The 12,300-nt window shown below is 45.7% G+C and overlaps 1 protein-coding gene across 3 annotated transcripts; it reads right to left on the bottom strand.

The window, feature by feature from the left end:
- Positions 1-658: 658 nt before the first annotated feature.
- Gem (GTP binding protein overexpressed in skeletal muscle) lies at positions 659-11,991 on the bottom strand. Of its 3 annotated transcripts, none has more exons than XM_013012588.1 (5): positions 11,931-11,991; positions 10,015-10,354; positions 4,376-4,452; positions 3,378-3,582; positions 659-1,431 (listed from the first exon to the last, which is right to left on the bottom strand). In XM_013012588.1, exons 2-5 carry the CDS (start codon positions 10,343-10,345, stop codon positions 1,154-1,156), a joined length of 891 nt encoding a protein of 296 aa, XP_012868042.1. In that variant the 5' UTR covers positions 10,346-10,354; positions 11,931-11,991; the 3' UTR covers positions 659-1,153. The 3 variants fall into 3 exon arrangements, with proteins under 3 accessions (XP_012868042.1, XP_012868041.1, XP_012868040.1); XM_013012587.1 differs by lacking the exon at positions 11,931-11,991 and adding an exon at positions 11,718-11,907; XM_013012586.1 differs by lacking the exon at positions 11,931-11,991 and adding an exon at positions 10,614-10,680.
- Between the last annotated feature and the right edge of the window lie 309 nt (positions 11,992-12,300).

Genomic DNA, 12,300 nt, shown 5'->3' with positions numbered 1-12,300 from the left:
AATAATAAATAGAGCAGAGCTGTAGCATAGAAGAGTCAACCCAAAGTACTGGGAGGCTTTATGTTATATGTTTTATAAAATTTCAGACTTAGACTACATTTAAAAATTTGGCATGTTACACAAGTTATTCATAATTCAGATTTTAAAAATATTTTTATGATGGCTCCATGATTTCAAAAATAATGAAACACAAAAAGTGGCTTAACTAAATACACACTGATGAAAGTAATTTTCTGCTAAATAAAATAAGACATATAAGTAAAAATACAATTTTTAAACCTAGAAGCAGTACACATATCCATTTCCAAGCCTACAGATCGATGTGGACATTAGGCAAAAATTGCTAATGAAGCTTTAGTTTCCAGCAAGGATATCGCTTCTTTTCACAGTTTGATGGAGCAACAATGGTCATGACCAGAATGAACACCGTTCTACAGGTCTGTCTCCTTGAAGGTAAAGTATGTAGAAAGTTCTCCTCTGAGCCGAGCACTGGTGGCTCATGCCTATTAATTCTAGCTATTCAGGAGGCTGAGATCTGAGGATCACGGTTCAAAGCCAGCCCAGGCAGGAAAGTCTGTGAGACTCTTATCTCCAATTAACCACCAGAAAACTGGAAGTGGTGCTATGGCTCAAATGGTTGAGTGCTAGCCTTGAGCTGAAGAGCTTAGAGACAGTGCCCAGGCCAGAGTTCAAGCCCCCATGACTGACCAAAAAGAAAGAAAGTTCTCCTCCTTTGATAAGCCTTTTGGCACCTTTGCTATACTTATGCCCATTTGCCTATAAGAATACTGGATAAAAGTTTAATTATGGAAAAATTACTTTCCTAGGTATTCTTCTTTTCTTTCGTAAGCTTCAATTCTCTATTATCCAAAAGAGAGGAGGAAAACTCACATGAACCCAAAACACATCCTATAATGAGTCCTGGCAGTCCAAGTAGCAAAGCCAGGTTTTCCCTATGAATAAATCCTGACTCTTGACAAAGATCTTTCGTTTCCCATGCACTTTGTTGCCCGTGAGGATCACGTTAGTTCCCAACTGCAGTGGGGGAAGCCATATCTAACAAGACTTAAGTACCAATCTAATATAGATTATCGGTCCCAATGGCCCGCGACGATGACGTCCATCAGGAGGACATCGGCATGATGCTGCGTGCCTAGAGCACAGAGAGGTCATGGCAGGATTTGGACTTGAGCTTGAAGGCCATGTTCTTGTTGTTTTTGGCTACAATCTTGCCCCAGAAGCGCCTGGCTTTCCTGGGGATGCTCTCCCGTCTTTTCTGATAGGCTAGCCGCCGCTCATTCTTCTCCTTGCTGTCCCGGCGGAGGCGGACCTGCCGGACAATGCCCTCAAACAGCTCCTTCACGTTGTGCTGGACAGCTGCAGAGGTCTCAATGAACTTGCAGTCAAAAACCACAGCACACGCTCTCCCTTCTGGGAAGAAGAAGGAAAGAAACATGTCAGGGGTTGCAGGCTACCATCCTGCCCTGGAAACATCCAAACCTGAGGACTTAGGCTAGCGAGGTCAGTCGGAGGAGGCTGCTGTGACAGGCCCCCTTCTTCCTGCTAGCCTCCTGCACCAGAAAAGATGCACTTTATGTCTGATCCACCACAAATTTACTGTGTAAAGTCCCATTTCACCAAATATAGTGCTATTCGTTCTAAAAGCAAAAGCCAAAGCCATCAATTATTACAGACTTACTATATGCCAAATTCTAGGCTAAGTTCTTCATAAAACATTTCTAATGCTTGCAAACATCTCTCCCAACAGAGATGGAAGAAATTAAGTGAGGTTGCTTTAAACTTGAAGTTCACTTTTCCTGGGACAATGGAATCAGTACTTGCTTTTTTTTTTAATGTTTCAATTATTTTATTTTTTATTTTATTGTAAAGGTGCTGTACAGAGGGGTTACAGTTACATGAGTAAGGAAATGAGTCCATAATTTGTCAATCATTGTTACCCCTTCCCTTCCTTGTTGTTGTCCCACTATCTCTTCCCTCCCCCACCTCCCACACTCTTCCCTACCCCACCCTATCCCCCCCACCCCGCCTGAAGCTGTAAGGTACTTATTTTTAAAGCCAATTATTTCTCCTCAGTTTCCTGATTTTGAAAATTAGAATTCTACTTCTTGTCTTTCCTCTCTTTACAGCAATGTCAAAACAAAAATAATCACTGATGATGAGATAGTTTGCAAAACTTTGAGGACTATATAAATAGATAATACAGTTGCATCAAGCTATTCAAGCTTGTCTAGAACAGTCTCAGTCTCAAATATCGCATTACGTTCAATGGCTATGTCTCCAAATTTTTGTCTGGAAAGAAATGACTACTTATAGACATCATCTCCTAGGACCGAGACACTCCTAAGAGCTGAGTACACTATCTTGCCTGGGGTTCTTTTCTTCTGAGCAGGTCTGATATGATAGATTTTATTTTTTATGGGGTAATCAGGGGTCAACTCTGCATTAAACCAATGAAGTCTTAAGAGCCCTAAGAACATTCAGGTGCCCACTCAGTAAACAGGAATTATCTCTGAACTAAGTATGAAAAGTAAATGTGACACTATTACACTGATCTTCTGACATTTAGGAAGTTAGGAATGGGAATCAAAGGCTATTTATAGGGCTTAAAGGGAGCAGGAACAGTCAAAATAGAAGTGTGTGTGTGTATGTATGTGTGTGTGTACACGCACACATGTGCATGTATTTGCACCAGTTCTAGGGCTTGAACTAAGGGCCTGGGTGCTATCACTGAGCCTTTACAAGGCTAGAACTCTACCATTTGATCCTCAGTTCAATGAGGCTTTTTGGTGGTTAGAGATAAGAGTCTTATAGACTTCCCTGCTCAAACTGGCTTCAAACTGAGAGCCTCAGATCTCAGCCTCCTGAGTAGGTAGGATTATAGATTATAGAGCCACCAGTATCCGGCTTAGAATTCTTTTCCTCAATGAAACTTCCAGAAATTCCCCTAAATCAGAATTCCCCAACCTCCTTGCATGAAGATTCTATTTTTCCTTCTATGAATTTTTGGCATCAGAAAGAAGGAAGGATAAAAATCAAAGCTTGAGACAAACAATAACTCACAGAACATGATCTATTCTCTAAAGAAATGCCTAGAGCACAGAGAGGTCCTGGCAGGACTTGGACCCAAGGGAGGTGAGATTACCATCCTGCAGGTAGACCAGATGGACAAAGGAGAACAAGCAGCATAAAAGTGGTTGATTGGAAGTAAAAATAAAAAGAAGAATAATCAAAGGCATATATACATAAGACTCTATGTAGCAGTCCAGCCTCACAAAAGAGGAAAGGAAAAGCACCATCTGAAAGTACTTGCACGCAATCTGGGGACGGTTTTCACAGTACCAGCACCACCCTCTTACCTGATACAGACACTTCCCGGCATCGCACTAAGTCACTTTTGTTGCCAACCAAAATTATAGGAATGTCCTCTGTTTGCCGGGCCCTGCGAAGCTGGATTCGAAGCTCAGATGCCTTCTCAAAGCTTGCTCGGTCTGTGATGGAGTAAACAATGAGGTAGGCATCCCCGACTTGCATGCAGTGGTCATGGAGCCATTCATTCTCCCCCTAATGAAATGAGAAGATCTTTCATGAGCTTAGACTGGCCTGGGACACAGGTGTCATTTCTCAAAAAGAAACTCTGTGTGTTGTGTGTGTGTGTGTGTGTGTGTGTGTGCACATGTGTGTGTGTGTGTGTGTATCCTAAAGGTAACAGAAAGGAAAACTCCCCCAATGCATTGGTCTTCCATGCCTACAAGATATCTAGAGAGTGGCAAACATTGCTGGTCTGCATGATACTTATGCCAAAAAGGTTTTTTTTCAATTTCTTCTACAGCTTTAGTTGATGAATTATATAGCAACACTATCAAACAATCTTTCCAATTTGTATCTATCAAAAATGGGCCTTCCTCAGTTTCCCCAAAATTTCCTTTTGCCTTTCCCAAGAGATGACATTATGAATCATTATAATAAACAATAAGCAGAAAATTTCAAGAGTATGCTGTCAGGCCCAAAACGTTTTAAGGGCAAATCCTGAAGATATCACTTGAGGATATCAGCTTCAAACAAGCTGGCTTTATGTAGGTGAAAATGCTTGTTTGAGCTTTCTCTAAAACAATACATTTTTTGTGTGTTTTTAAACAGAACTGAGAGCACAGCATTGCAGTGTTTTTGTTTTTCAGACCTCATGTGTGGATGACTGGTTCCTTAGAATAGCCTTTTTCTCAGCAGTCAATGCTGTTAATCAAGGAAATGAGCCCACCTTGTCTGAAGCAGCCATTATGAAGATCACCCTCACACTAAACAGCCTGTTGAAAGATAATCCCTAAAGGAATTCACTAGAGCTACAGGCTCTGTTTACCTTATTTTCCCACATGTCCAGAAGGATAATTGTTGCACTTTCCCCATCAACGATTAGGGTACGTTCATATGTGTCTTCTAGAAAAGAAAGAACATTGCTATTGGAGTCAGGTAAATGCACAATACTGATGTAAGAGTCATGTTAGAAAATATAGTTACTAAATATGCAACTAATTATAGAAATACAAAGTTACTTAAAAAGATATGTTACTACCTTTGTCAACTTTAACATGTTATTATCCCTCCAGTAGTCACCAGCAGGTCACCCACATCTCTAAAGCACATATCACTAAACCACTTGAATTAAAAGGCAGTCATTTTTATCATTCCTGAACCTTTTATAGGAAACCATTTAAGAGGATAAACTCACTCAGGCGCTTTTGACTCAGACAAGGCCCTAAGAAAGCATTAACTATAAACCCCATTTTCCCAAGGCTTATGTGGGAATCCATTGTACCTTTCAGTGGGTGGTTCCCAAACATGTACTAGCAATTTCAGAAGCGTTGAGCTCAGATATAACTCCTCTTTGGAGAAGTTAAGAAGAATATGGTGAGACTAGCCCTATTTGAACTGTAGGTTTCTTCCTTTTAAATACAAAATTTCCCTAGTACTAACTGGCTGGTTTGGTTTTGTTTTTTGGTCATAAATGCAACAGTAGTACTCCCGGTTTCATGTTTCTCCACCAAGGCACTGGAATCAGGAGAAAGAAAGAAAAGATGGATAAAGGAGAAGAAAGGCAGCGCAGTCGGCAGCCTGGGGAATTACAGCCCTGCACCGCACCGTCTAGGGGAAGGGGAGCTCACCGCCAGTACTCCTACCAAGTGTTATCTGTACTGCGAAGCCCCTCCTGCGCCCAGGCGAGTCTCAGGCCCAGCACTTTTTGCCTTCAGCTGCTACTCATCACTCAAAGGTTTGGAGCTTGGCTTGAATTCCCAGCAGCCCATGTAATAACATACTGTGTTCCAATATTGGAGGGACAAGGCAACTCAAACTGTCTCTCGGCATAAGATATATCAGAACAAGTCTAGAGGGGGAAAAAATGGACTATAGATTACAGCTGTGAAAAAGGAAACATGATGGAAACTCCCATCCTTGGAGTTTCATGACAGGATCATTCTGTCTGACCTTAATCTCTGCCTGAAAATCACTGTGTTAGAGGCCAGGGAGCCTATAACAAGACATCACTTCAGGCTTCATCTATGGTATCTGGCTGTATCCCAAGGACTTTTCCAACACAGTACACCCTGATGGATGGCCTTCCTCTAACCAGGGGAGTATAACCAAAGCCCTGCTTCTATTGCTTGGAGTTAGAGAAAGGGTGAGGCCTTAATATCAGCCTGGGAGGCTCCTTCACAAGAGGTCTAGGGACATTCTTCTATACTTCGAATAAAAGCCAGGTGGGCCTACCTCTCTGCATAGCCAGAGAAGGCATCACACACAGCCAGGGAGGTCCTATGATGTGAGGCTGTGGTCCTACAATGGTCCATGGCCTTTGTTCCTGAACCAGTGTGGCTCCCAGTTTTTCTTTCCTCATTCTATCCCCTTGGCAAAAACCCTCTGACTGTATTTGCATTTGTCTCCTCTGAACCATCTTCTTCACTAGGCATCTACCTTTAGTTTCCATACCTGCTTTGGCAGAGCACGTTTTTATCGAGAAGCTGAAGTTCAGCATGGATTCCCTCATCCTCAATGTCTGACTGACTTCCTTGTCGCCCCTTCAATGTCTAAGTCCTTGCCCTGCCATGAGCAAGAATCCTATCATCCATACAGCAAGAATCCCCCTGACCCTGATGTCTCTTCTGAGTAATTTTCCATGCATACAGTTTCCTTATCTGTTCCCTTGTCCATAAATCACTGTTTGTCCTTATTGTACTTGGAGTTGAGCCCTGACTGTCATCCCTTGTGTAGTAGTCCTGATGCCTGTGACAAATTTTCGGATTCCCACTTGGAAGCCTCACCTGCTTCAATGCCATGGTGAATCCTGCACGGATGCTGTCTCCCATGGTGGAACCAGCCCCTGATCTCAAACCTTCTGAGGCTTCGCATCCCTACCCTTAACACGCTTTCAACAGCTTTCAGCTACCACAGACCAAGGAGTTTACGAAGAGCCCCGGAAGAACTTTATCTCTAATACTCTGTCCTCATGGGTTCATGGCCCTCTATATATCTGAGAGGGCCTCAGGCAAGAATGGTTGCAGGCACAGCGCATAAACAATGAAACCACCATTCTGGAAGACACGCTCATGGGAACAGAATGGCAGATCCACAATCAGCTGTTACCTAGGTTTATTCCACATTTACTAAGTGCCAGGACTATATGTACTTAACATGATCTCCTTTAGTCCTCATTCTACCATATGAAATCATCCCAATTATAAATAAGGAAGCTTCTGGAGGTTAAGTGGCTTGTCCAGGTGTGCCCAGCTATGACTATCTCCCCCACATGGATCTAAACCCACACATCAAACTTCAAGTCCAATGCTCTTTCCCAGATTCCTTGCATATGTACAGAGTGCCTTCTCACCTAGCCATGGCCTTCCAAATTCTACTTGTCTTCCGAATCCAGCTTAGAGATGACTTCTTCTATGAAACCTTTTCTGATATCCACAGCCAGAACTCTTTCCATTTTTTCACTGCCCTTTTCCTCTCTCTTAGCTTGCTTTATACTTGGTATGTATCTTAATTCCATTGCACACTGTGAATGTCTCTAAGGAGGGAGCTCCAGACTCTTCATATCTGCATGGTGATTCCCCAAGTACTGTGGTGTAGGTTCAGTAGCTGCTTAGAAATGAATAAATGACTGACTAGGTGAATTAATGAATGCATGTCATTTTGTGTGCACAGTCATAAATTATTGCAATAGAATTATACCAACATCTATTTTTATTAAGCATCATGACCAGAATATTATTATTTCCCTTAGAGTTAATGCTGGGATAAAAAAGAATGAATAAAAAAATGCAGAAATATATCCTGAAAAACTTTCCTTTTAAAAAAAACATAAAGCCAACTCTTGGTTGGAGCAGCAGCTACGCATGAGGGATGTCATCCTAGATGATAGTAAATTTCTCAATAAAGACACCTAAGATGGGGTAGGTCACCTGAGAAGATTCTTATTGTCAAAGATTCTTTGTTTAGGGGTGTAAGGAAAAGATTCATTGTCTGTCTTCCTCTTCTTCATTTCTAGTAAAGAAGTTTCCCAAATGCAGAAGCCTGCATTTTCAAATTCCAGGGGTGAGTCAATCTTTACGTACACAAGCTGCCGCCCTTTACAGAGATACCACTCTGTTAAGGGAAAATCATTTTTGAAAATCTATTATCCACTAACTTCTCAATTCCTCTGTCTCAAAAATAAATAAAACCAAATAACTCCCGACTGATCTCTTCCTTAGGTCAACCCTTTACTTCTTGAGCCTTATGCCCAACTCTTTTTGCCTTGGTTATTTCTCAAATAGGGTCTTACATGTATGCCTGAGCTGGCCTGGACCACAATCACCTATTTATGCTTCTTATATAGCTAGGAAGGCAGGTATGTTCTACCAAACCCAGCTATTGGTTGAGGCAGGTGGTGGGAGGTGTCTCACGTTTATGCCCAGCCTGGCTTTTAACCTTGATCCTCCTGATCTCTGCCTCCTCCAGTAGCTAGCATTACTAGCATGAGCCACAGGTGCCTGGCTTGTTACTTCTCAAGGAACTTACTAATTTCATCCTTCTCTGAATTATACCACTAACCCCTGTCTCCTCCCTAACAGAATATGGTATCGCTCACCCACCATTGGGTATCTGAGAGCCTGTTACAGAGCTGCCTGAGAGGTGATGTAGTTAACAAGAAATTAAATCCTGAGACTGCAGGAGAGAGTGAACGGACACAGGATTGGGGTTAAACCACAAATCTGGATCCTGACAGAACATGTAATAGCTTTCTTCACCTTCTATTGACCATGAGCCTCTATTGAGTCTATTCTCATAAACATACATGGGAAATAGCCCAGTGCTAGAGCAAGCGCGCCCTTAAATGAGTAAATTGAGCGGGATAGCACCAAACTAAGCTTATAAAACCCCCCATTCTAAACCCACTTTCCCCACTGGGTGATTCTAGATCCACTACTTAGCTTCCCCGAGGCCCTGTTCACTCATGTGAATACAGGAATGTTGTGAGGACCAAAATGACAACAGCAACATAAGGCACCTAACCAAGTGCCCTTTCATTGCGAATGGCCACTATAAATGTCCATCCAGACAGAAGTTCTCTCTGTCTCTTTTTCCTCTCTTCTAGCATCAGCCCTGCACCAGTTTGTGCAGAAAGAGAATCAGCTATACCATACTAGCCCTGTTTTTCCCTGGATTCTTGCTTAGATTCCAGAAGTGAGGGGATAAATCGATGAGTCATCATGTACAGCCCAGCTCCTGAGCTGCCTCTTGAGGCAGTGAACTCCCTGACACTGAGACAGTCCAGAGAATAAAACTTGTAAAGTGGGCCATTGTAGTGAGGAATACTTTATACCTATGGAGTGGGGAAGAGAAATGAGTCACCACTGAGCCATCTTCCTACCCTGGAAATCTGTGATTCAGTTATGCCTGCTAACTGAGAGTAGGAACAGACCATACAATGTGGGCAAGCACTTGACAATTCATTTTTTTTTTCCTGGTGCTAGAGCTTGAACTCTGGGTCTGGGTACTGTTCCTGGGTTCCTTTTGCTCCAGGCTAGCTCTCTACCACTTAAGCCACAGCTCCACTTCTGGCTCTTTCTGTGATTAGAGATAAGAGTCTCGCAGTCTTTCCTTGAAGGCTGGTTTCAAACTGAGATTCTCGGATCTCAGCCTCCGGAGTAGCTAGGATTACAAGCATGAGCTGCCAGTGCCTGACTGACAGTTCTTCATTTCTATAGCTGAAGATAGAGATACATAGCTGCCCTGGCCACATGACCAACTGAAGTCATGACTGAGGGGCATTCTATGGGCAGAGTTGGCCAACATGATCCTGATACTATGTCTCAGAATATAAGAGAGTACTTTACCCACTGTTGAGAAATATATGTACTTATAAAATAATTTTACCTCAAAACAGTTTTGGAAAAGAGTTAAGGATTTAATAAATAAATATTGGAAATAAGGCTACAAGAAAACTGTCTTGAAAAATTGTCAGACTGCACAAACTATCCTTTTGTATTTCAATTTTTAAGTTATTTTACTATTTAAATAAATATTTTGAATCATACTTGCAAAAGTCTCTAGCATATGTAAATACAAACTAATGATTCCCATCTTTATTCAAATCAATTTCACTTTAAGTATAATTGTGGGAAAAGGTTATATTTATATTGAGCTCTTCAAATATGGTCAAAATCAGGCCAGCAAAAGCTAGAAGTGGGATGTTGACCTATGGCTCTTTAATCCATCTCCATAGACCTTCAAACTTGGATCAGATAGGATCAGCGACTTTGATCCTATCTACAAGCCTTTTCATTTTCTTGACCTGCGGACCTATGTCAGGACTTTCTAGAGACAGGAAATCCCCATCCAGTACCAAGAATACACAACTTTTCTCCTAGCTCTACAGATAAATAACCCACTCGCTCTCATTCTTTCTGCCTGGGCCACTTCTAGGAGACGGAGGCCCACTGAGGCTGGGTCACCTACCTCCCAGCACCTCGCAGTCGCTGTCCATGCTGTCGTGCACACCTGCAAAGATGTTGGCCAGGGTGGACTTGCCCACCCCCTGCTCCCCTATAAGCACCACCCGGTAGTAGGTGTTTCCTGACTCGGAGGAGATGACAGAGTCTGTGGAGTCGGAAGACCAGCTCCTACGACAGGGGTCCTCGGGGGCGGCAGAGTGGTGGTGGCGATGGTTGTAGGGATGGAGCTCCTTCTGGACCATCAGGTGCCTGCCATCGGCTGGGATGCTCCAGCGCTGCTGCTGCGGCTGCATGCCCACCGTGCTCTGGCGCATGGTGACATTATTCAGAGTCATCGTGGAGTTCTGGGGAGGAGAGCACCCAAGATACATCAGTAAGAATGAGCTAGAACTCAGGGGACTCAAATGCAATCTGTTCTTAGAGATATTCTATTAGATGGGTGAGAACCAAGGATTCCTAATGTAAAGAATACCAGTGAAACAGTTCCCAAACCCCAATAAGCCAACCTTTCAAATGTACACACACACCACACACACACACACACGCACGCACACACACAATCAGCCCCTCGGGCAGACTGTCACTCTCATTGAGAAAAAGTACCCTTAGCATCGCCCACTGCCCAGAAGCTTCTTCCATCCTCAGAGAAACCATGGGATCCCCGCTCAGAGCTGGCACTGAGGTCACTGGAAGAAACCACAACCTCCAGAGATGGCTTGAAAAGCAACAAGTCTGTGCTGCTGGAGACCAGCTGGCCAGGTTAGCTGCTCTTGTCTAAACATGGCTCTTCGCTGCACCCGCGTCCTGCAGCCTTTTGTGCCTCAGTGGGAAACACGTGGCAATGACATCACTGGCCATGGTTGGACTGGACAGGCACTTTGGGGAACTTCCATGTTTAGTAAAGTCGCCCTGGTGTTCCCCAGCTGCCTGGTTATTTGGGGGAGTGGGGGACAATCTCTGTCCTAGCGGGGAGCCTCCGCTCTGCTCTCCTGCTCGCAGACACAGCACGTTGAAAAGATCTCAGCCCCAAAGCCTGGTCATGCCGGCAGGGAAACAAACAACCTGCTCCGGATCCGACCTATCAAACTCCTGCAGAAAGAAACCCATCCACTCCCAGATTTCGGGGATCCCGCTCACGTTTCCACCTCTAAGCAAATCACCAGGCCAAAGACGCTCCTGCAGGACACCGCACCGACTTCCTACAACTTTTTGTCTTCGCCCACCACCCAAGTCTGCGGTCCCAAGCCGCGCGGGGCGGGGCGCGGGGCGGGCTGTCCCTCTGAGTCAGCAAGCGGCGCGCGTGCAGGGGCGGGGGCCGCACAGCCCCCCACTTGCTCCCCACGACCCGCACACCGGGTGGCTTGGGGGTTTGGTTTTTCCGGTCTTAAAAAGTTGCCCCTTTGTTCAAGCACGCAAAACAGAGGGTGTCCACGGGGGTCGCCCGCTGCCCCCCACACACACACCCACACACGCGCGCACACGCGCACACCCACACACGCGTGAACACCCACACACGCGCACACACACACACACGCGCGCACACGCACATGCACACACACACGCGCGAACACCCACACACGCGCGAACACCCGCACAAACACACGCACGCGCGCACACACTCACGCACACACTCAGGCGCACACACACACTCACGCACACATACGCGGGCGCGCGCACACACGCACACACAAGCACGCGCGCACACACCTCTGTAGGAAGAGGGTCCCTCCGCCTGCAGAGTTGAACTGAGGATGCTGCGGGTGGGAAGCGCTCCGCGCGCACCTGAAGATCTTTCGGGGCGGGAAGGCGGTGCGGGCGCCGACCGCACCTCCCCGGGCTCCACTGAGAAAGTTCTGCGGGCCGGAGCGCCCACGCCCTGCCCGCCCACCGGCCCGCGCGGGACGCCCCCCACCCCCTTACTTGGCTCGGCCGGGCGGACCGGGGTCGGCAGTGTGTCTGCGGGGAGGCGCGGGGAGGCGCGGGGAGGCGCGGGCGCCGCGAGGCTCCGGGAGGCTCCGCCGAGGCCGCAGTCCGCGCCCGCCCCGGCCCCGGCTTTATAGCACCCCCCCCCCCCCCGCAGACCCGCGACCGGGCTTTTCCGTGACGTCAGCGCTCCCGCGGGGCGGGGCGGGCTGCGGCGGACTCGCTAGTGAACACTTGGCTCAATCCATTACTCGCAGTCACGTGACCCCCTCGCCGCCCCCCTCCCTTTAAAAAAATGACCATGGTGATCGTGACAGTTCAAGCCCGAGGCTCCTGTATTTCGCTTTATTTTGTTTTTCCAGGTGGA

This window comes from Dipodomys ordii, unplaced genomic scaffold, assembly GCF_000151885.1.
Source record: "Dipodomys ordii isolate 6190 unplaced genomic scaffold, Dord_2.0 Scaffold17, whole genome shotgun sequence".
In the NCBI taxonomy this organism is placed as follows: Eukaryota; Metazoa; Chordata; class Mammalia; order Rodentia; family Heteromyidae; genus Dipodomys; species Dipodomys ordii.
This window is presented reverse-complemented; position numbering and strand designations above follow the sequence as displayed.